General features: G+C 40.7%; 2 protein-coding genes across 2 annotated transcripts in view; one reads left to right on the top strand and one right to left on the bottom strand.

Annotated features, from left to right (window-relative positions):
- LOC311242859 (LIM and calponin homology domains-containing protein 1-like) overlaps nucleotides 1-3,196 on the top strand; it is a 192,548-nt gene extending 189,352 nt beyond the window's left edge. Inside the window, 1 exon segment of the mRNA XM_084331921.1 lies at nucleotides 1,024-3,196. Coding sequence (XP_084188047.1) covers nucleotides 1,024-1,049 — 26 coding nt within the window. The 3' untranslated portion in view covers nucleotides 1,050-3,196.
- Nucleotides 3,197-4,664: 1,468 nt separating this feature from the next.
- On the bottom strand, nucleotides 4,665-6,621 carry phox2bb (paired like homeobox 2Bb; the record flags this gene model as incomplete). Its single annotated transcript, XM_084331307.1, has 3 exons — nucleotides 4,665-5,096; nucleotides 5,528-5,715; nucleotides 6,381-6,621. The coding sequence occupies 3 exons, from the start codon at nucleotides 6,619-6,621 to the stop codon at nucleotides 4,665-4,667; spliced, it is 861 nt and encodes a 286-aa protein (XP_084187433.1).
- Between the last annotated feature and the right edge of the window lie 16,250 nt (nucleotides 6,622-22,871).

A 22,871-nucleotide genomic window follows, 5' to 3' on the forward strand; every position in this document is an offset into this window, starting at 1 on the left:
GTGGGTCCTGGGCGTTGTGGACAGCGACCCCTACAGTTCGGTCGGGGCGCCTGCTCAGCGAGGGTTGGAACTGAGGAGAGATAGTGTGGCCTCCCACACGCTACACTCTCCCCGGTGAGAACCTGCGCGGCCAGGTTGGCCTGCCCCAGGCTGCACATGTGTCGGAGGAAAGCATGTGACAGTCTCCGGTCTCCCGGACCAACGGTAGGGGAAAGTACACAACAACCAGGAAGGGTGGGATGGGAGAAAAATCGGGAAAAAGGAGGGGAAGAAAGATAATAAAAAAAAAAAAAAAAAAAAAGATACTCACTATTTTTCTCTGACGCACATGCACACACACACACGCACTTATAATGACGGCAAACACACACAAATGCACATTAGTGGCACATATAGTATACGTACACACATTCCCAATAAAAATCCAAAACACTATACCCACAAATGACACATGTAAACACATAGTACATATACATGTATACTTATGACATTTATTTAAACTGATGCATGCTTTTATCCAGAGCGGTGTAAATGTAAAATGCAAAAAGTACAATAACTGAACAATTCTTCCAGTATATCACAAAGGTGTTCCTGTAATAAGGAAGAGATGAAGCCCTGCAGATGAAGCATGGGGGGTAGGGTGGTGGGGGGGGGGGGTGTTTGGGGTAGAAGGTTGAGACAAAAGTGCAACATTTCCACATCCATCTGCCCACACAGCTATACACTCGCAAAACGCAGACTTTCTATAATACACACAGAACGCATCTCAAGAAACCCTCAACAACAATTCCCATTTGTGTCACGGTGAAACGGCAATACCGTACCATAGGCTCTGTCCTCCCTCCTTATGACAAATAGCCACATCACGCACTTACTGTATAATTCATAGCCTCTCACGGCAACTATTTCTGCTGACGAGAGCGTTTTGTTTTTCCTTAGAGGGACGATTTAATCTTATAGAAACTGATTGTCATGTATTATACAAATTATGGTTTTCCTCTTCTCTCTTTTCTGCTTTCAAAGCGGCCGGCCAGCCGACCACATTGTGATGACGCTCATAGCTCAAGGATCAGAGAGGAACCCCCACCCCACCCGCCCCACAAGATTATCCGCAAATCGTGTTCGTGGAAGCCTGTCTCTGGATCTTTGCAATCCAGGCATATTCACACCCCATTGAGTTTTATTATGTGGGCCAAATAAGGACTGACATTGACAAGTCAGATTGTGTGTCTGTGACTGTGTCTGTGAGTGTGTACATGTGTGTGTGTATGTGTGTGTCTGTCATCAGATATTTAAATGAACTCACCCTATGGATTTGATAGGTCCATATATGATCACACGACTATCTACATCTCTTGTTTGTTGATCACACACACCAAGAAAATCTCCAGAGGGGGGTGGCCATTTTGAATTTGAGCTCCTTTCCTTGAAAACACGGTGACTATATTGAAATCTCATCAAGACAGAAAGGTGTGACAACACAGGTAGGCTATATAAGGACATCCTATACCAACCAAATTAACACATGAAAGAAAGAACATATTCACTGGTATCCAGGTATTACAATTTTTTTGTATAGTATAATCAGATGGCTTCTACTTTCTTTGCAAGAAATTGTGAAGATTTTTCCACCCAAGTAATATAATGGAGGTATATTCCATTTGAATGGCTTGAGTTATATGGGTTATTTTTACTGTTAACATTATCTTATCGTTTTCCCTCCTAATGTGGAGTTTTGTAAAGTCATTGCAGATGGGGTAGAATTACTTGGACTTGATGTGTTAAGCTGCCTTAATAAATGCTAAGGCAGCTACGATGTCTTCTTATTTTAATTGAGCAAGGTTCATCTAAATATGCCTGTTTAGCTTTGTTTGACAATAACATCACTTTGGCCCCCCTCCCCCCGTGACTTTCTCCTAGTCTCTTCATTTCCTTGCTTGCAATAAATATTTGCTTTTAAAGATTTTGATGTAGTTCCATTTATATAGGACCCATACCATGACACGTGAACATGTTTTGTGCTTCGTCATATCAGGTTATTATGCCCATTTTCTGCTATAAAACACGTAGGTTGATCCATGGCCAGCCAATCAGCTTGGAAATGTCATGAAATAATGTGCCTTAGGTGTAAGCAGGTGATTGCACATGAGAAGGAATGTCACGCCTGGGCATGTTCACTGCAGAGACGGCGTGGGTTGGGTATGGCCAGTTATTAAGACAGTGCTAAAAGGCCGAGGACAGGAGGGAGTCAACCCCGCCTTTCATCGTGCTTCTGTGAATAAGTCCTTTTTATTTCTTTTTACACAAATCATACCCCTACAACACGTTGCATTCTTTCCTTATGATTTCATGATTTGCAGTGATATAGCAGCATGTGTCATACAGTTTCTCGATGGAGTAAAGGATAGCCTATCTATTTGGAGATATCCGATAGGCCTAGATCTCTGCAATGAAAACCATTGGATTTTGATTAGTGTCGAATGTTTTATCCTATAGAGCGAGTATAGGCTTCTGTATACTATTTACTGAGAGAACTTTGATAAATGCTCAGTTAAGAGGTTAGAAAAATCGCCATTACATGTTGCATTGTGTAATGGCAGAAATATTATGAATACGTACCAGCAGTTGCAGTTGCACTTGTGCAATATTGTTTGGATGAAACAAAATATTTGTGCCAGCAGCTCACCATCTTAAGTAACCCGTTACTTTGAAATTGTATGAAATGAAATTGGTTCTCTATTGTGGATATGTAAAATGCACGTTTAAGCCTATACCAAATCATTTGCTATATGAAAGCAACCCAATAGCCTATTCCTTTTGGACTTCTTGAACCATTGGAAACATGTCCTATACAGCTTCGCCTTCAACCATGCCCCCTCCCCTCTGGGTTCATTTCTCTGATATACTATTTCTAAGCTTCGGTTCTGATTGTGTTTTTTTTACTATTTAGGTTATGAATAAATCTCGGCTGAATCTCTTTAGGGGGAACTTTGAGACAGAGATATCAATAATGGTCTTATAGCAGGATAGCTTTGGAATGATATACTTTTAAGTCTGTTCTGTATTTATTGTAGTATTCACCTGAACACTATCCGAAATATAGATTAATTTGATGTTCAAATGCAATGGCATTTATAGCATACTGTATGTTTATAAATAAACTGTTGTAAAATAAATTGAAATTTCTTTGCGTCTCTTTCTTTGTCGTACTCCTTTTGCTTTATAGTTTGTTTTGGTATAAGCCATCAACATCCAGGGCCTTCTAATAGTTTAGATCATATACTGTTGATATAGGTTAGTGGTTTAGGCACTATATTTTTCCTTGCATTCGAAATTCGTCAGTAGCCTATATATCTCGTTTGAAAAACCACCGACCACATTTTAGAATGGTGCTGAATGGCTAGAGGTGCTGTCCATGGTCCTGATCTCAACTGACAGTTAACCTCTCCAAACGGTCACGGAGGCACCTTGACAATGTGCCTGACTTTTAAGCTTGCAGCAGCCTACGGGTTATAAATAATACATAACGTATGGGTTATGTAGGCTAATACATAAGAATTGTCCCTATATGTTAAAGTGCTACAATTATTGCAACAACTATTCTGGGTTGCCTCATTTGCATACCCTTCAAAGAAAACATGACAAAGCAACTTGGACTATTATTTTTTATCATCAACAACCATTTCAATGGTACACCTGGAAAACTATGTGCACATGTAGAAATATTTCCTTCTTAAATATAAGCATCCATTACCTACATATAAATAACTTTCAGATCCTGGACAAAACATGTTACATTATGCTCACAAAATGGGGGAAATCATCCTAAAATCAGACAAAGAGACAACATGCAAATTATATAGAAATAAATACAATGTTTGCATCCATTCCCTTTTACCCAAAATAAAAATTTTCCGAGGGAATTTAGTAAAACATCAAAAAGACTGTATGATCTACAAGGGAGTATGGCCTATGGTCAACTATAGGAGACAATAATACGTATTAACACTATACAATTTGAGCCACACAAAACACTGCCGTAGAAAGACACACGAAAGTGACGAAACATACATATTCCTGTCATTGGTGAACATTGTAGTACTTTGTGCCTTTTTTTCTCGAGGAAATAATTGTGTTCCGTTGATATCAATAATTTAAAGAAACTAAATTCTCACGAGCCCTGAAACTGTTAACAGGTCACTTACACATAGCAAGTTGTGTCTTGAAAAGAAAAGAAAAATGCAGTATCTCACTGGATATTGGAGTTCAAGACATTCGATTGAGAGAGTGATGAGCGAGTTCAGTCGTGAAATCAAAAGTCCGGCTATACCAAACGAAGCAGTTGTAAAAATGTTCTGACACAGTATATGATGACTAAATGGAGCGCTATGTTCTATGATGGCACTATGCGTTTTGAATGTGCAGGCATTTGTGGTTACTTGAACCTGACCATTAAGTGCCAAATGACCGCACGGTGAACCAGAAGAAAATGGCGCAAGGCAAAAAAAAAGTAAGAGTTGTCATCATATTTATACAACTGCATGTCATCGTCCGTTGGTCTGTTTTGTACCATCGCCGCCCTCCACGACTCAACGCCTTTTAGTCTCCGGAGTAAGCCTTTTTTCTCTCTCTGGTCTGTCTTTCCACATCTCTGTTCGGTCTAATTAGAACATGCTGGTCTTTACTAATGTAGCTTTGGCTCCGTTTTGTCTTTGCAAAGATGACAGTACGCTGGCGAACGGTCCGCCCAATGAGTCCGGGATAGAGGTGATGGTCCCCGGGGCTGAGGCCCAGCCTTGACTCGGCACTGTTGCCCCCATGCCAGTGGCCACAGACGTCTTGACTTGATCCACCTGCTGTCCGTTCCCAGTGGTGTTAATCTGGCCTCCGGTTGGACTCGGTCCGCCACAGTTGGAGGTAGAGACGGGGTTCGGGCCCGGTCCTCCCGTGCTGTCAGGGTCGGTGAGTTTAGCCTCCTTGCTGTCTTCGTCCCTCGGGTCGCATTTCTTCCCAGAACCGTTCTTAGCAGCAGCTGCTGCAGCGGCAGCCGCGCGCTCTTGCTTGCGAAACTTGGCACGCCGATTTTGGAACCACACCTATTGGTAAGGAGGCAAAGGGCAACTTTAATGAATCATTAATGACATAAATTGAAATTAAGACGCTTCATTATTATGGACAAAATATCCATCTGTAGTCCTTGCATCCCACCTCAATTTCCAAGTCATCATATTGAAAATAAAATCCATAATGCTGCATCTTTCATCAATGAACTTTCTATTAAAAAAATACATTTGGGGGTTTAACTGTTCAGTGACGGAAGTTGACTAAAGGACATTTTAGCAGATGACACCGTTAGCTAGTCCATTATTTCAAAGTATTTTTGAAGTATACTCTTTGAAATCACTATGTATATGTTCAATTATAAAAGTAGACATGTTATGGTGAAATGTTGGATATCTGGACCATATAGCTCCTCTAAATACTCGTGCGTAATGTGTGCGTAATGGCCAGTGCGGCAGGTGTGTACCTGCACTCTGGCTTCAGTCAGATCGATTTTGAGAGCCAGCTCCTCGCGAGTGTAGATGTCCGGGTAGTGGGTTTCAGCAAACACCCGCTCCAGCTCCTTGAGTTGGGCGCTGGTGAAAGTGGTCCGAATGCGTCTCTGCTTTCTCTTCTCGTTCAGTCCTCCATGATCCGTGAAGAGTTTGTAAGGAACTGTAAAAAAAAATAATAATAATGTCACCGTTAAACGTGTATCGGTCTTATAGCCATGTGTGAAGATATGATAATGTGTAATTACAATATTGTCAAATGAAGGTAAATTTAAATAAAATATTTTGTTTAAAATCCAATTAGTTGGGAGTATGCTATGTCATTATATTCTATTATGTCGTTGATTATCTGTGAATTAGTTCTGAATTGATAACGCTGGTCACCTGTAATGTGGTTAATTGTAATGTTAAACTAATTGTTGCTGTTCAGATTGGGGTTCAAGTTTGGAAACTTGTCATAATGTTCCCACCCGTCCCGGTTGTTGCTATACTGTAACTCCAATTCAGTGTCAATAATGAGCTTTAGTCTTTGGTTATCTAATTATTTTCCAAGCTTTATGTCTCATCGCAAAGTAAATAAATTATGCCTATCGTTTTGGCAGCTTAAGATAATTTTGTTGGCGGTTTGGGTGTGACTGGGATAGTGTAACCCCGTAACCGAATTACAGCTTGACTGCAATCGCTTCTAACGTGATAAATTCTTTCATTTGTGTAAGCAAATTTCGTTTGGTAAATACTAAACACATTTCCATTTTCAAATGCAATCAAGGCGTCCTATATACGCCGGTGGAGACTCCAGAGCGGAGAGTAACGTTGGCGGCTGCTTACCTGCGGCGTACGGGCTGCTCTGGTGGTCCCGCAGGGTCCCCAGACTGCAAGACCCCGGCGTGAGTGACGGACACCCGGAGGTTGCCCCGAACGTGGTCCTGATCGGATTGTACTGAAACCCACTGGCTTGACTGCACGAGCTGAAGTCCGCATAGGCTGATGCCAAGCTCGAGGTGTCCATCCCGGCCATACATGACTCGTAGGCAGAGGAATTTAGGTAAGAATACTCCATTTTATACATTTGAAAAGGTTCAGTGGAGTTAGAAAGTTGCACTTCCCAGAAGAAGAAAAAAATGTCAAACCTTAACAAACTTAAATTGGATTAAAAAAAATGATAAGGACGCGCGCGAGCTGAGTTGGGGAAAGATGGCTTGCTTGGTTTTGACTGTTTTGAAGGAGGCTATAGACCGTGGGTAGATGTGCACTGCTCAGCGCCTGCTCCAAAACTGGCCTCCTTTATAGGAGCCTAGCCCTGTTTTATCAAAAGCCCCCTAAGAGCCGCCTAGCCCGAGGTCTCTAGAGCATATAGTCCTCATAATAAACTTGGCTCTTTCCGCTTGGACAATAGCAAAGCGTTTGGTCTTATTGCTAGCGCTTTTTTACATGACAATAACTCATCAGTCTATTGGGCTGGCACTGGGGGCTCGCGCTGTCCAACCTCCCTATCATTGATCCCCTGCATCTCTAATTAGAATTTAATACCACGCCATTACGCACCAAGCCCCCCCTCGCTCCATCCACCCCACTCCTCTCTAACCACCATCTTGCCCTTTAATTCAATCACACCACTTGGAAATAATGAAAGTTGGGTGACGATTCTCCCTGATCCAATTTTCTCCAAGCTTTTAAGCCTTTTAACCGACCGTATACCTTGGGCAGGATTTCAGATATAGTATTCCCTCTCTCTTTGCCGTCTTACCATGCACTGTTTTCACTATCTTTTCGCTTCAATGCGGATGCCAAAAAAGCCATGGTCTGCAGTAACGTTATAGCCACAGACATTGCAAGATTGTTATGCATATCAAGTGGGACATTGTTTTTTATAGGTACAAAAATACCGTTGTTATTATTATTATTATTATTATTATTATTATTATTATTATTATTATTATTATTATTATTATTATTATTATTATTATTATTATTATTATTATTATTATTATTATTATTATTGTTGTTGTTGTTGTTGTTGTTGTTGTTGTTGTTGTTATTGTTGTTATTATTATTATTTTGCTTATTTTAACTTTTTCGATTTCATATGAATGCCTCTTGCCTTTCTTTATTTAATAACCGAGTATTTTTAAACAGATTGTTACAGTTTGTCATTTCACCTGGTAAAAATAAATGAAGTGAAATTACTCTTAAATGTCGTTTATATCCGGGGGATGTGTGTCCAAAACTATAACTAATATTTCACATGCATAGTTTTCCCAAAACATTGCTTTATTTGATATTATTATTTTCAAAACAACAGCGCAAGGGATTATTTGTCAAAGGTCATATTTCCAATTCTTTCTCTAAGCTGTATACCACAAATGTCTCCTAAACTTCGGGGGAGGGATTTTTATGAATCAAATGAGTGTGTAATTACTTTTATTGCATTCATTATTCCTTTTATTTGGCGAATAACATCTTTCTAATGAAAGTAACGAACTCACGAGCTAGTCATCGGACCTCTTAGGCTTTCAATATTGGCTGAGTGGTTAATTTGGTTTTGGTAATAGGGTGAACCTTTTTTGTATAGTGTTTACACACTCATTTGTCCTTTTCCTGGATCGAATTTGTGCACATCAGAGTTCACGTCCTCATTAGACTTTCCTCTTCTTTTTCTTCTTCTTCTTCTTCTTCTTCTTCTTCTTCTTCTTCTTCTTCTTCTTCTTCTTCTTCTTCTTCTTCTCGGTCGTTGTTGATATCTCAATAGCCTATCAGAGCCGTCTGAAGCTCAACAAATTATTGGAAAGGTCGCGGCAGAACGTGTAGATATCATCACTTAGCTGCCTACACATATCTCAGCGACTAAATGTATTTTACACCATTTGTAATGCCGAGTGACTCCGAGAGAATAACGCCAAGTTGTTTCCAGGGGTATAGCAACCCATGTCTACCACATTCTGCCCAACAGCGTCGCTCAAAGAGCTCAAAGATCTATTTGAGGGTTATCATTTAAAGTCTTTATCTCCGGGTTTCTTCCACCGTGAACGTGTATTCGAGGAAGAATGGAAGGAATATTTCAGACAAAGACACGGCTTGGAATAAAAAAAAATAAAAAAGGAAATCAATAGCCCCTGTCATTTATAAAAGGAGGCCTGCCTGTGTGATGTTGAAAATAGGCTGGACGCAAGGTGCAACTCACGGCAGCAGCGTTAGGCGAACACTATAGAATTTGCCATCAATTATTTTCTTTCCACAATCGCTGACGCATGTGTCTTTCTCCTTTTCTACGTCCCCCATTCAGATTTAAACGAAAGTAAAGTTAATTCTTTCTTGACACAACCCGGTCTCGATTATGTAAATGTTTTCTTTTTTCCCTTTCTGCACGCGAGCTGGGACCAAAAGTTGTACCAAATGGTTAATTTGATTATTGAAACCAAAGACCAACTGGTTCACCGTCCTCCCTCCACGCGTCTGGCAGCGAAAAAAGAACCCATCTCTAGGAATTAATCTAATAATACACAAAGAAACGAGAAGTCTTTTCTGATATTTTGCCGAGGCAAATACAATTATAGCCTTTAGCCATCCGTTTCTCTCATTGAAACGACTCTTTATTCTTGCGTCTATAGTCCACCATGCTCCACCAGACATTATACCAGCCCCTTTTATACTTTCAACATCTCCCTTTATTCTATCAACTGGGTTCAAACATCTGTGGGCGGAATTAAATGTCAGAGTTAAAAACCTTTGCGATATTTCTTTATTTGAGAATGTTAAACCAGTGTTCACTCTCGGGCATATAGGTAAATACTAGGCAATATATACGTGCAATTTAGAATATTGTAGCTTATATAATGTATATAGGCTTCTGTACAGTTGAAAATAGTCGACAATTATTCGATTATTAGCTTACTTTTTGTGCAAATTGTAATCATCCAAATGCATTGTTATAGTCTTGTGTCAACATGCAGCCTGTCCTACATGTCACAGCTCTTGAAAGTAAGCACCTCTAAAAACAAACAGTGGTGATTTACAGTAACATAATGGTTCTCCAATCAAAGAAAAGCTGTAGTTAATTTGTAATTCAACGGTATATAAATAGCGCTGGCCATACGCTGTCACTTAAATAAATCAAGAAAACACGGTGTGTGCAAGACCCTAAATTTCCTCGGCAAGTGGCAGACAATGGTTGGAAGACATTTTAAAGGCGTGCAAGGAACTCCTCTCCATTTAGTGCGCGCTGTCGTTGCTCAGCAATATAGGAATGCGGGTCGACAGGGCGGACAAAAAGAGCAACAAAAAGGAGAGGAACAGAGGGAGATAAAGAGAGAGGGCGATGGGAGGGACCGCTGTCAGATTGAACATAATGTCTCACTCCTCCGGCTGAAGAAATCTTACGCTTATCAAAGCGGTTATTAATAAGGGCGTGTATGGTCGGGGAGGGGCCGAGCCAAAGGCAACAGATAACATAAAATATTAATTCGGGATGTTCTCCTGACAATTTAATCTGATATCTCAACTTGAAAGGATCGGGCAGACAGAGGGCATGCCCTGATTTCACCTGCGGAAATTGCTTTCTAAAACAGAGGGGGCACCGCACAATAAATGACCACCTATATTTGAATGGAATGGTCGTAATTCTAAGAATAACTGATTTCCCTATCGCTATCGATATCATCATCATCATCATCATCATCATCATCATCATCATCATCATCATCATCATAATCGCAGTCATTCCTCTGCAGATATATGCCTGATTTTCTTGGAAAAAATAATTTGCTTTTCTTGGAAAAAATAATTTGCTTCGGTGAGAATTTGCAATACTATTATTATTATTATTATTATTATTATTATTATTATTATTATTATTATTATTATTATTATTATTATTATTATTATTATTATTATTATTATTATTATTATTATTATTATTATTATTATTATTATTATTATTATTATTATTATTATTATTATTATTATTATTATTATTATTATTATTATCATCAAATTGACTAAAATTGAACAGCTTGAGACAAACTGACAGAAGATGTTGAGGCAAGGATCTGAGTTTAGGCTAAAGGTGTTCCGGGCTGGTGCGTCACGGATGCATCACATTTCCAGGCGCACAGATGGAAAGTGACATCTGGGGAAGAGCTAAATTAAATTAGAAGAGCGTGCCCTCTCTTTCTCTGTGTTACTTTCACAAAAGACGTCAGTGTTTATGGCTGCCGAGAAAACGAGACGTCGGCCAAGGTTGTTGTTGTTGTTGTTGTTGTTGTTGTTGTTGTTGTTGTTGTTGTTGTTGTTGTTGTTTTCGTCGTCGTTGCTGCTGCATCATGTCATATTTAAATGTTTTAATTGGCCCAAATCTTTCAGCATATAGGTTCTGTTATGGTGTTGTTTGTATATATTTGGTAATTGGCAACAAATTGTCTTCGTGGTCAATGTATAACCCATGAGTGATGTGTGTTATTTTTACACATTATCCCTGTATTAACTGACCCTGTTGTTTTTCCAGACCCTTCATCGGTTGCTGCAACCAAGAGGTCGAAGCCCGCGTGGCCTCTCTCTCCCCGGGCTGCTTTGCATGAGGCCTTTCGAGAGCTCCCCAAGTGACCAAGAGACCAGCGAGGGCGATTAGCATAAAAATCTTATTGCAGGGGATAAGATTAGCAAACATTATTACCCTCAAACGCGGCCTTGGCACGGACGAGAGCTATAGGCAAGGAATCAATTACTAAATTACTCCAACCTCTAAGTCGACATTAAGGGAGAGAAATGCTATCGACCGGTCCGAAATAAGATTTTGAAAACATGTGATCATTAGATCTCTTGCCAGTGTTCAAGAATTTGATTCATAAAATTGTCTAAAATGAGATGGAATTTAATTCTTATCGGAGCTCTTGTCATCGTTTCATCCCGTGCTGTTTAACATTGGTCAATGGCCTTCATGAGATTTCCCCTGTAAATAAACTTGGTAATTGAATCCTCCTCTCCACGAGACATTGTTTGGTTGTTATTAATGTATTACATGTGCAGCGGATGGATATGACGGCTATAGGTCTAAAATGCCCAAATACATTTATTTAATTTAGTCCAAGGCAGCCATTCGAGCCTAAATACAAATAAACATTTTGTTAAGTTTACGAGTTGCTGTGCAGAGATATAGGCTGACAAATATAGCTTTTGATAAGAGACCATTCACGTGTTAAACTCTGAAGCAACCTTCTACTGGAGCACTCATCTGTCCATTTTTTTTGGCTGCCTGCATATGGCCTGCTGGGGTCAGGGCATATTTTATTTAGCATACAGGCATTATCCCCCCACATTAGCAATTGACAATTATTAGGCCCCGTCTCATAAATCAGCTGCGTGACCCGTTATTATTGTTGAATTGAATAGCTGTTGGGGAAGTGAGGGTCAGTGTCATTAACTTGCCCCGAATCCCTGCGCGCTCCTCCCCCGGCCCCCTGAAGGCATTTTGGGGGTTCTATACAAGGACCTGCTGGTTAATATTGCCTTGTGGTGGAGCTAAAAGCTTAATCACACATGCATTAGCAAGAGACAGCGGTCTATTGTGTGCACGTAGGTTTACTGGAATTAAGCGATTAATGACCATCTAAGAGGCAGGCGACAAGGCAGCACATCAAGAATGATGGAGCTGTTTTTAATGTTAAAAACTAAAATTGTCCTACGAGAGCGGATGTCGCCGTTCAATGGCGGAGGCGTCAAGGGGAGTAGCAATTACAGTAGACCGTGTCTCCCAATCCATCATAAAACGTCAAGGTCATTGTGTATTATATTGATTATTATACCGCACATTGTAATTTTTATTGCGTCGGGATTATAATATGCAAAAGATTCAACTTGTAAACACCTGCCATCAATTTCAAAAGCTGCCTAATTTGTCTCGCCCCCTGCATCAGGCCCCCTTGTTTCATATTCTTTTGACATTCTGTGACTTAACATGTCGCCAAACTTTTGCAATTAGGCTTATGGCTCAGACATCGCTCCGGGCGAATGACAAACCTCCTTTCTTATGAATCGTTTCCCTATCAATCATAATTCAATCATTCCCTTTTAGGTAGGCTATGCCTAGGACACCCCACAGGGTCGGTTCCAAGACAATCAGAATCAGTTGTAGGCTGTTTCGGTCCTAATGAGGCCATGACAACAAACAGTTCTCTGTAAAACTGCTGTCTGAGTCTGAGCCTTTTTTGTAAGGGCAAAGGGAGGACGGCGGGAAATAAGTTCAATGCAGGAGAACCCCGGGAAAACGGGAGGGTTGACAGGTATGGAGTCCGTTATCTAGAATATTCCGATACTATACAGGAAAATGAGCAACCCAACCTATTTACGACATTTTGAACGCAGCCTATATGCTACAGCCATATGGGCATTTCCAAATGTGAAAACGTCTAAGTAAATATGCCTTGTGCTTTCTTCTTGTCACAAAAAGCCATTTCTGACAGAGTCAAAGATTGGACTGACTTGCTCAAATGCCAATATAGCTCAAAGGTCCATCATTCAAGTGTGCCGTATACAGTTCAAATGTCCTTTTCTCAAATGCTGCTAGCCACAATGCAGTTGCTCAAAACTATAGCTCAAAAGGACCCCCTGAATTATTGTCACGGTCGGTCACCCATCACTTGCCTCACAAAAAAGTATCACGGTATTTCGGGGCCATGTTTTAAATGTATTTCCCATGGTATACTGCCATGGTAAAAGTCATGCATCACTATAAAGGAAGGAATATCTGTCTGTCTGCGTGTACAAGCACGCATTATCTCGAGAACCGTTCACCCGTGTATTTCACACTGGGAGTTCAGCACAGATTTAGGTGTCCTTCGGCCAGATGGTGGCGCTATCACAACAAACTTTACGTTTTGGGCTGTAACTTCTGAACCTTAACTCTGAGAAGAAAACTATTTCCCCTGGATTCTTTATTAAGTTTAGACGAATATATCCATTTGCGCCATTTGGTCAGATGGTGGTGCTATAACAACAAACCATACGCATATCTCGAGAACCATTCATCCTGCTTACTTCACACTTGGTGGGTGTATTGCTGAGGACACAAGGGAGTGCAGTATCGAATTTGGTGCCATTTGACCAGATGGTGGCGCTATAACAACAAACTTTTCGATGAAATACGCAAAAAATTTAATCTCACCATTGCCAAGTCCACATATTATTTTTACGCGCAGTTATTGGCATGTTTGAAGACTCACAGTGTTCCATTAAAGATACCAATTGTACACCACAGATACCACACACTTTTCTATGAAAGAGAGACATCGAGAGGTTTTGTATCAGATCTTTATCATCAATTACTAACGGCCTCGTATGAAACCCTCCATCTAGACTCAGTCTGGAGGAGGGATATACCAAGAGGCCTGGGCAAATGTACGACTGGCATCAAGGAACCCGGACCATCAACAAATCAATCTTAACTATATTCACAGGACATACTTAACTCCTATAAGACTGAACAAAATGGGTCTTAAACAAGACTCCAAATGCTCCCTATGTACAAATGGGGACGAAGGGACATTTATGCACATGTACTGGGACTGCCCACCAGTTAAGATATTTTGGAAAGAAGTGACCCAGCAATTAGCAAATCTCTTAACTCTGGATATACCTGTACACCCCTCTGTATTACTGCTAAATGATGTCTTTGAGCATGCAGTACCTCCACAGCTAAAGAGATTGGTTTTATCCGGTATCACAGTGGCTAAAAAGCTGATAGCATCACAATGGTTTCAACCGGAAAAAATGTGCCGGAAGGTCTGGTCTCTTACATATCTCGATGTGATTTATCAAGAAATATCTACAGCAAGAATTTTGGGTCTCAATGAATCCAAAATGACATTGTGGTTAGAAGTGGTGGAGAGAATAAAAGCTAGCATATAATGGTAGTGTCTGGTTAGGAACAAGTTATAATGGTTGGATTATCCAATGGGGGGTCCGGGAGGGGGGGTTCGAGCTGGAGCATAATATGTAGGTTTTTAGATAACAGGTATTAGGGGTATATCCTGTATAAGACATTTGACTAAATGGTAATTTCATTGGATATGCACTGTGAATTAATGCTTGTATATCTTATCGTGTGTTGTCATGTTTGTTTATATGTCTGTTTAAAAAATAATAAAAAAAAAATATACAAAAAAAAAAAAAAAAAACTTTACACATATCTCGAGAACCGTTCATCCGATTGACTTCACACTTGGCGAGTGTATTACAGTGGACACAAGGGAGTGCAGTGTCGAATGGGGGGCCATTTGGTGCTATAACATCAAACCTTATACTTTCTGAATGCAACGCTGCAAGCAGCCCTTCCAGGGCCAAGCAATCGGCCAGTTTCGAAGGGGTACACGCTCATTTGAATGGGCACTGCACTAATGGTATACCAATTAAGTATAATTAAGTAATACCATTGTATAATCTAATTCACAGATGGCAATGACAAGTTATTTCCATAATTTCTTTTAACCTGTTCCACCCGTGGAATATTTTCGCCTAAAATATATACCTAGGTAAATGGAATATTGCTCCACTTCTACAAGGCTCATTTGCATATTCTTGGTATCTAGGTACATCTATGGACCTCAGGGAATGTATTCACAGTGTCAGGAATATTGTGTCTATTACTAGGCTTGCTTAAATTGTGATGAAACAAAGGAGAATATGAATTATGATTTTTCTTTGAATCTTTGACAGTGAATAACACCATGATAATAATGACCAAACTTAAAAAACTGCCACTGATCTTGTTCAGTACCTTCTTTATTTATTTTTTTTATTTTTTTTTACTATCTTTTTTTTCCCCTCCTCTTTTTTTTTCAGATTTTTCTCCCATCCCACTGTTAGTCGTTATGCCAATTCCCAACTCCCTTCCTGGTTGTTGCGCACCAGGGGCGTTTTTAGGGTTAGAAAACATTGGGGGCTTCAGCCCGGGGGGGTGGAGGGGGGCTCCCCCCCCCCCTTTTTTTTTTTTTTTTTTTTTTAAACACAGAAATACGCAATTTTAGAGTAATTAGAGATGAATACTGAAGAACTCGAATCATTAGAGGTTCTCAAAGTGAGGTCCATGTCCATGAGAGGGATCTGGGCAGTTCCCATAGAAAATTCAAAGTTAACAGGACCAAATCATCAGTTTCTTATTTATTTATTTAACCTTTATTTTGCCAGATAAAACATTGATCTGGTCCAAGAGGCCCCAACAGGAGTACAAATATACATATATACACATATATATACATATATATATAATATATATACATATACTGTACATACATACACACATATACACCAATAACAAAATAAAAACAGTTAAGAATCATACACATAAGCAAATAAACAAACAAACAAACAAACATTATGCACAGCCTATGTACAAAAGAAATAAACAGTTCATCTCTAGTCTTTACAGTTTTCTTCAATTGCATAAACACTCAAATCAAAAGTATTACACAATTATCAAAACCTTACACTCAAGGAGCAAAACGTAGGCCCAGATTTGCACCCCTATAAGCACAATGTCAGCCTCACACTTTTTGCAAAACAATACACACAGTGATTTGCAAAACACTAAACACACTTCCATTACATTAGACACAGAATGTCAAATTACCACACATATGAGCCAATTGGTTAAACACAGCCATCAGATGCACAAACACACCATTGCTTAATTGTAGATACACCAATCAGGTTTAAGCACTATAAAAATGCAGCAGGTGAGTTCACCTGTCTTCAACCAAAATGGAAAGAGAGTGAAGTACTGTACACAGAGAACGTGAAAATATACAATACATTCACCAAACACTACACAAGACAACCAATGATGCAGACTGATGAAAATATACATTTTCTCCCATTTTCCCAAATCCGTCAACATGTCAACATGGAGAATCACAACAAAAAATGATCTTGCCAGATCCATAGGCAAAGAGATAATGTCTAGTATTTTCTGTACTCTATTTACATTTTTTCAAAATTGTTTTTGTTTTACTGTAATTTTAACCTGTACTGGATACAGTATTTTATGTTTGTCTGATATTTGCTGAGCTTACAGTGTTATGCACATAGTAGCATGAAAACTGGGACATGTTTTGTTGTGATTCTCCATGTTGAAATGTTGACTGATTTGGTTATATGGAGAGAACATTTATATTTTCATCAGTCTGCATCATTGATTTGGGTATATGGAGAGAAAATGTTTTTTTTAGCAGTCTGCATCATTGATTTGGGTATATGTAGATAAATAAATTATATTTTCATCAGTCTACTCTACAGCATTGGTCTTGTGTAGTGTTTGGTGAATTTATTGTATATTTGCACATTCTCTGCATACTTCACTTACAGTACTCTAATCACTGAGAAGTAGAATTGCTAAATGTGTTTTAGGTTAAGCACAGCAGTGTGTGTAACTGGTTCAAACAGAATTGAGTCATATGAAACGTGTGTTTCATATGGTAACAAAATGTAGTTTTTATAAATTAGTGTATGGTTTTGACAAGTGTTTAATTTAGCAAAGGATCTGAGGTGTTCTGATAATTGTGTGTGTGGTTGTGCTAATTGTGTGTTTTGAAACACCGGGCCCTGTTTTCAAAATCATGCTTAAGCAATCGAAAAAAAACTATTGTGTGTTTCATTATAATTATGTTTCAGTCTTCTCATAAAAGAAATATTCGATTTTTGGGTCTTTTCCTGCCTTTGGTCCGCTTTGCATTCACATCTCAAATGAACTGTAGCAGGGTTCACTTGCAAGAGTGAATGAGCTTTCACACCACCCCAAACCAACCGGACTATCCGAGGAAATGAACCAGGGTTCGATTAAAGCTTATTATAGTTTATCACAGTATCATGAGCATGTCTTTGTCAGTGGACACTGGACATGGGTATGGATGGCTCCAGGTGCTGCTGTGTTAAAGTGCACATCTTCAAGTCCACAAATCGGTGAATGAAAGAATGATAGTGATGATAAGAATGATCAAATGAAAACTACTTACTAAAAATGGATTAAAAGTACTAAAAACCAACAAAAAATACCAAACACTAACAAACATTCAGCACAGACAATGGGGATGCTGACATAAAAAAAAAAAAAAAAAAAATGTAAAAAAAAAAAAAAAAAAAAAATGTAAACAATTTTTTTTTTTTTTTTTTTTAAGGTCCGGGGCTAGGAGAAAAACATCCGGGGCTAAAGCCCCGGAAGCCCAGGGCTAACGACGCCACTGTTGCGCACCCCCCCTACTGTTGGTCCGGGAGGCCGGAGACTGTCACATGCTATCCTCCGACACATGCGCAGCCAGCCGGCAGCCAGCCTGGCAGCTCAGATTCTCACTGGGAGAGTGTAACTTGTGGAAGGTCACACTACCTCCCTCCAGATCCTTCCTTTGCTGAGCAGGCGCCCCGACCGAACTGTAGGAGTATTTTTCTGTTTACAAAGCCCAGGACCCACCCATCAGCTTTCCCACCCTCTAATACTGCCAATTGTATTAGTGCGGACGACCAGCCAAACTGAAAACAATGTGGAGAGCTGGGATCGAACACGCGCACCCAGCGTCTCCAGCATTGGTGGTGAGTCCCTTGCCCACTGCACCACCTGGCCGCCCTGTTCAGTACCTTCTTGAGATCATGTGTACATGAAAATCTAAGGAAATTAATAAAGGGAAGATGATTAAACAGAAGGTTCTGTAGATACAGTACTGAATTCTCCCATCCGGACCAATGCAATTTGAAATATTATTATAGAATATAGAATATGATGCTTATAAATTACCTTATTATAGCCAATTCGCACATTTATATATATATATATACATATATTATCTTTCAAATGCCCAAGTTCAATTTGGATTTAGTATCACCAGGCGTGCATAAGAACAGATAATGATATCTACTGTAATTTACTGTACCTTTTTATTTTCACCACAGTGCAACCATTTTGAAACTAATTTCAGATCTAATTGTTGCTACATGCTAACAATAGGGAAGAGAAACTAACTGCGTTTCAATATTTGTCAAAAACGTTACCTTTTGTGGCTTATTATCCCGAATAATAACAGTTATTGATATAATTCATTCAGAACGCTGAACTTTGAACCCCCATAGAATCTGCCAGGAAGTGTAGTTCGAAAAAATTCCAACGCTGATCGGCAGCTATAGAGGCCCTCCACAAAATGGCCGCAAAAAGACTACAATTCCCATGGTTCAACATTTCCAAAATGGTCGCAGTCTCGCAATAGACTTCAGTAAATCGAAAACTTAAAACTATCTAATGGCACTTTTAACCTATTGCTAAACTAACGTATTGATGATAATATACATTCTACATGATTTTGTGACATGTTAGTGATGTTAATACTTGAATACGTTTGATTTTAAAATCAATCGTAATTTTTTTTGCAACAGATGCCAGATGCCATTTCGGGACAGGATCCGGTCCCGTCGGGTGGAACAGGTAAACAACACAAGAAAATAAATGTTCAAGCATGCTTTCTCACTGTTTGATTTCCTCAGGAAATGCATCACATCATTGATTGAGAAGGGGTGTATATATTTCTACGCCCACCGTCCAATCGCAGTGCCAGTTGATCAATCAACCCTAATTAGATTGGATGTAATCCTCAAAGAACAGCCAGATGGGAGCCATCGGATGCAGTCTGTCCACTGAAGTCAGTGATTCACTTCCGGTTCCCAGAAGGCCACTCACCGAGCTGTGAAGAATGTTCCTGTGCTTTCCTTTTCTGGCCTCCCTTGAGGAAGTGTGACATATCAGTGCCGTTGACAAATAGCTGGATCTGCACTTTTCGGAGGCAAAACCAACGTGCCTCTCATCATCGCTGGGTGCAAATTTGATCAGAACACACACCCAGAATCCCCCCGGCTGCCTGATGATGAATTGGCATATTAGGAACGATGTTTATGCATCAGGCCAGCACTCCCTGGCAAATGAGAGTAAATTGTCTCCCAGACAAATTTCTGGCTTGGGATTCCACTGACTTGGGATAAATCGTGAGTCCTATTTTTTTTTCATCATACATGGTTCCAGGAAGCATTGTCAAAGGACAGAAAAGTTGTCCTAATAGTGCAGGCCTCCACTGATCCTTTTCACTCTCTCTGCTGTGGATCATTCTCAAATCTCAACTAAATATTTTGCACACAAAGGCACAATCAAACAAAATCAAAATGCACAGAAGCACCTCGGAAAGAAAGAACACCACGTCGTCAGCACGGAGTTGAGTGAATAGACACACTAATCACCCCCACTAATTGTCTGCAAACTTGTTTTGAACGTTTCGAACCAAACTTTGTCAGGCACTCTACCATTGACGGAGTGGCCCGCAAAGTTATGAGTTGAACTTGGTTGTTCATATTGCTTTTATATGACCAATGTAAGCTCTCCTAACTCAGCTTGGCCCGGGTCCAGATTGAACCCACAGAATGAAAACCAATAGCCCTGGGGGTGATATAAAGTATCAGTCAGAAGATGGAGCAAACCGTAAGAGTAGCAATAAAGCTAATGTGATAAAAGAAAATAGCTTTCTGAATAAAGGTGGGACGAGAGCCCTACCCTGAGATCTCTATTTGCAGACCCTGGGCAGAGGTGACAGTGTAATGAAACAAAATCCTGCAGCAAGTTTATATTGGATTTACTGGGGGGGAGGGGAGGGGGGGGCAAAGTTGGCCAAACCGCCACCACTTATGTGCCTATGAGAAATTGATAGGCTATATATTCCCATTTGTTCATGTATTACAAATTGGTTGATGGACTTACGTTGGAATTTTGGAGACTCTGGTGGAGGATTTCGGGGGATAAACAAATAACATTAGAAAGAGCAGCGTATGTAGAAATGTATAATCGAATGCAATATCAATCTGAATGACTATTTGATATTCTGCTAAGATAAACAAAGCGACCAAATCCATGACCAAAACAGTCCCCAAAAAAGACATGCAAAATGCAAACAAACAACGCCTTCTACATGTCCGCCGTTAGTTGTAAGACTACTGAAAGAGAAATGAATCAAATATATGATCCAGCAATACACAACGACCGGAGACAACGTGGAGGTGTGTTGAGGTTGTATTTAGTCCTATTCAAATGCAATCACAAAATGCCCACCACATCGTGTGCCTGTTTGTTTGTCCGCCCTCTCCTTCCCCTGGCTGAGTTTGTGGGCTTGCATCTGAATCAGGGGGTGGAGGCCCCGGCGTTCGGCCACGTGGACCAGATTGATGTCATTGTCTCGGCACACTGACCTTTGCTGTAATACCCACGGCAGACATCACAAACTCTCACATCAATTTAGCCCAATTGGATGTGGCATGTCTTGGCTAACTCGATTTGTGGAGAAATGCACCTGTCTCTGCCTTCTCTCCCTATAGATTTGCTGGAGTGGGGGCGGGGGAGGGCGCTTCGGAGTGGAGTTGGCTGCCGGTCGTGCACCCCCATCTCCACCACAGACACACACACGCGCACGCGTGCACACACACACACACACACACACACACACACACACACACACACACACGCACACCATACACGAAGCTCTCTCTCCTGCTATCTCTCTCTTCCTCCTGCTATCTCGCTCTCTCACAGCTCCCCCTCCCTCCACCATACTCTCTGCAGATGTAGCCCTTCTGCAGCAGCACACACCCTGTGTGTGTGTGTGTGTGTGTGTGTGTGTGTGTGTGTGTGTGTGTGTGTGTGTGTGTGTGTGTGTGTGTGTGTGTGTGTGTGTGTGTGTGTGTGTGTGTGTGTGTGTGTGTGTGTGTGTGTGTGTGTGTGTGTGTGTGTGTGTGTGTGTGTGTGTGTGTGTGTGTGTGTGTGTGTGTGTGTGTGTGTGTGTGTGTGTGTGTGTGTGTGTCTTCCAAGGTCTGGGCAGAGCGTCTCCGAGCAGCAGAAGGAGAGCCATTAGCCCAGCGGTAATCAGATTAGGGTAACGTTAAAGGGGGGATGTGGATTTAAACAGGGAGCAGAGGGAAAGGGAGAAAAAGTTTGAGGTGTTATTAAGGTTGTTCATTACTCATACGGTTTGTGTGTGTATGTGTGTGTGTGTGCATCTGTGCGTGTGCGTGCATATGTTTGTGCATCCTATATTTCACATGGTATGAAAGCATTTCTGCAGCCTTTGTATTATACGTGTCCATATATTTGTATCGTGAAAGTATTTGTAAAGCATCTGTGCGAAAGGGAGAGAGTATTCATAACCTGTGTGTTTGGGTCCGTATATGTGCTTGTGTGTGTGTGTGCATTCAAAATGATGATGTGTACCATATACCAACAATCCGCTCTGTGTTTATGTATGTGTGTGTGTGTGTGTATGCGCGCGCACGCATATGTGTGTTCTACAGCACCCGTGTTACCCGCATGTGTACCGTGCGCTTCACACCGACTTGTGTGTTTATGTGGGCGCGCGTGTTGCGCAGGTGTTTTTGTGTTTTATGCAAAGCAGGCGAGCTGTCAGAGATGAATAATATGACTGGGGTTATGAGCATTAGGTAATGAGAAGCACACTGTGAGGTGAGTGATAAACTTGGCTCACTGGGCCAAAGCCCTCCATCTGCTGACACTCACAGTTTCCCGTTTCTCCCTGCTATACCTTCTACACTCTATTCAATGCTCACTATGTGATCGGTCGGTATGCAAATAATCCACCCCAGGCGGAGATTTGTATGCATATATCCAAAAGCACCGGCGTTTGAAGTATGGAGCGGACGGTCGCTATATGCGGCCGTTTCCATCCCACAATTCTTTGCGTTGTGTCATTCCCGAGGCCATTTTCGTTTCTTCTGGGTCAGTGGACATTTTCCGAACAAGCGTAAACGAACAACAACACACCGGCCACTGAAGTGTCGTTTGTGTGTCGTCTTGCAAAGCTGACAGTATATCCTCCTGATTGCACAGCTAGCAGGTGGAAACAGCTGTGACTGGGTGTGCAGGTTGTTTATTTATGATCACACACATACAGGTATACACACACACACACACCCACACACCCACACATACACACACAATATGGTGTGAGATAAATATATATTTTTGATTACCCCTTCTATTAGACTTTGAAACTGAAACACACACACACACACACACGCACACACGTGCACACGCACAGGGCGGATGCTGTGATAACATTTCTTGGCTTTATGGATTTCCCCTGCTGTGTTATTGACAGGCTAGTCAATAGCTCGGTAGGGCAGGAACAAACCTACATTAGTATTCACTTAGCATTGACTTCAGAAAGGCCTCCTGGACAACAACACACAGCGTGTCACAATGTCAAAACGTTTTGCATGTCAAAATGTTAGTGCTGATCTCAT

Source organism: Notolepis coatsorum, assembly GCF_963971535.1.
Source record: "Notolepis coatsorum genome assembly, chromosome: 16".
Lineage (NCBI taxonomy): Eukaryota > Metazoa > Chordata > Actinopteri > Aulopiformes > Paralepididae > Notolepis > Notolepis coatsorum.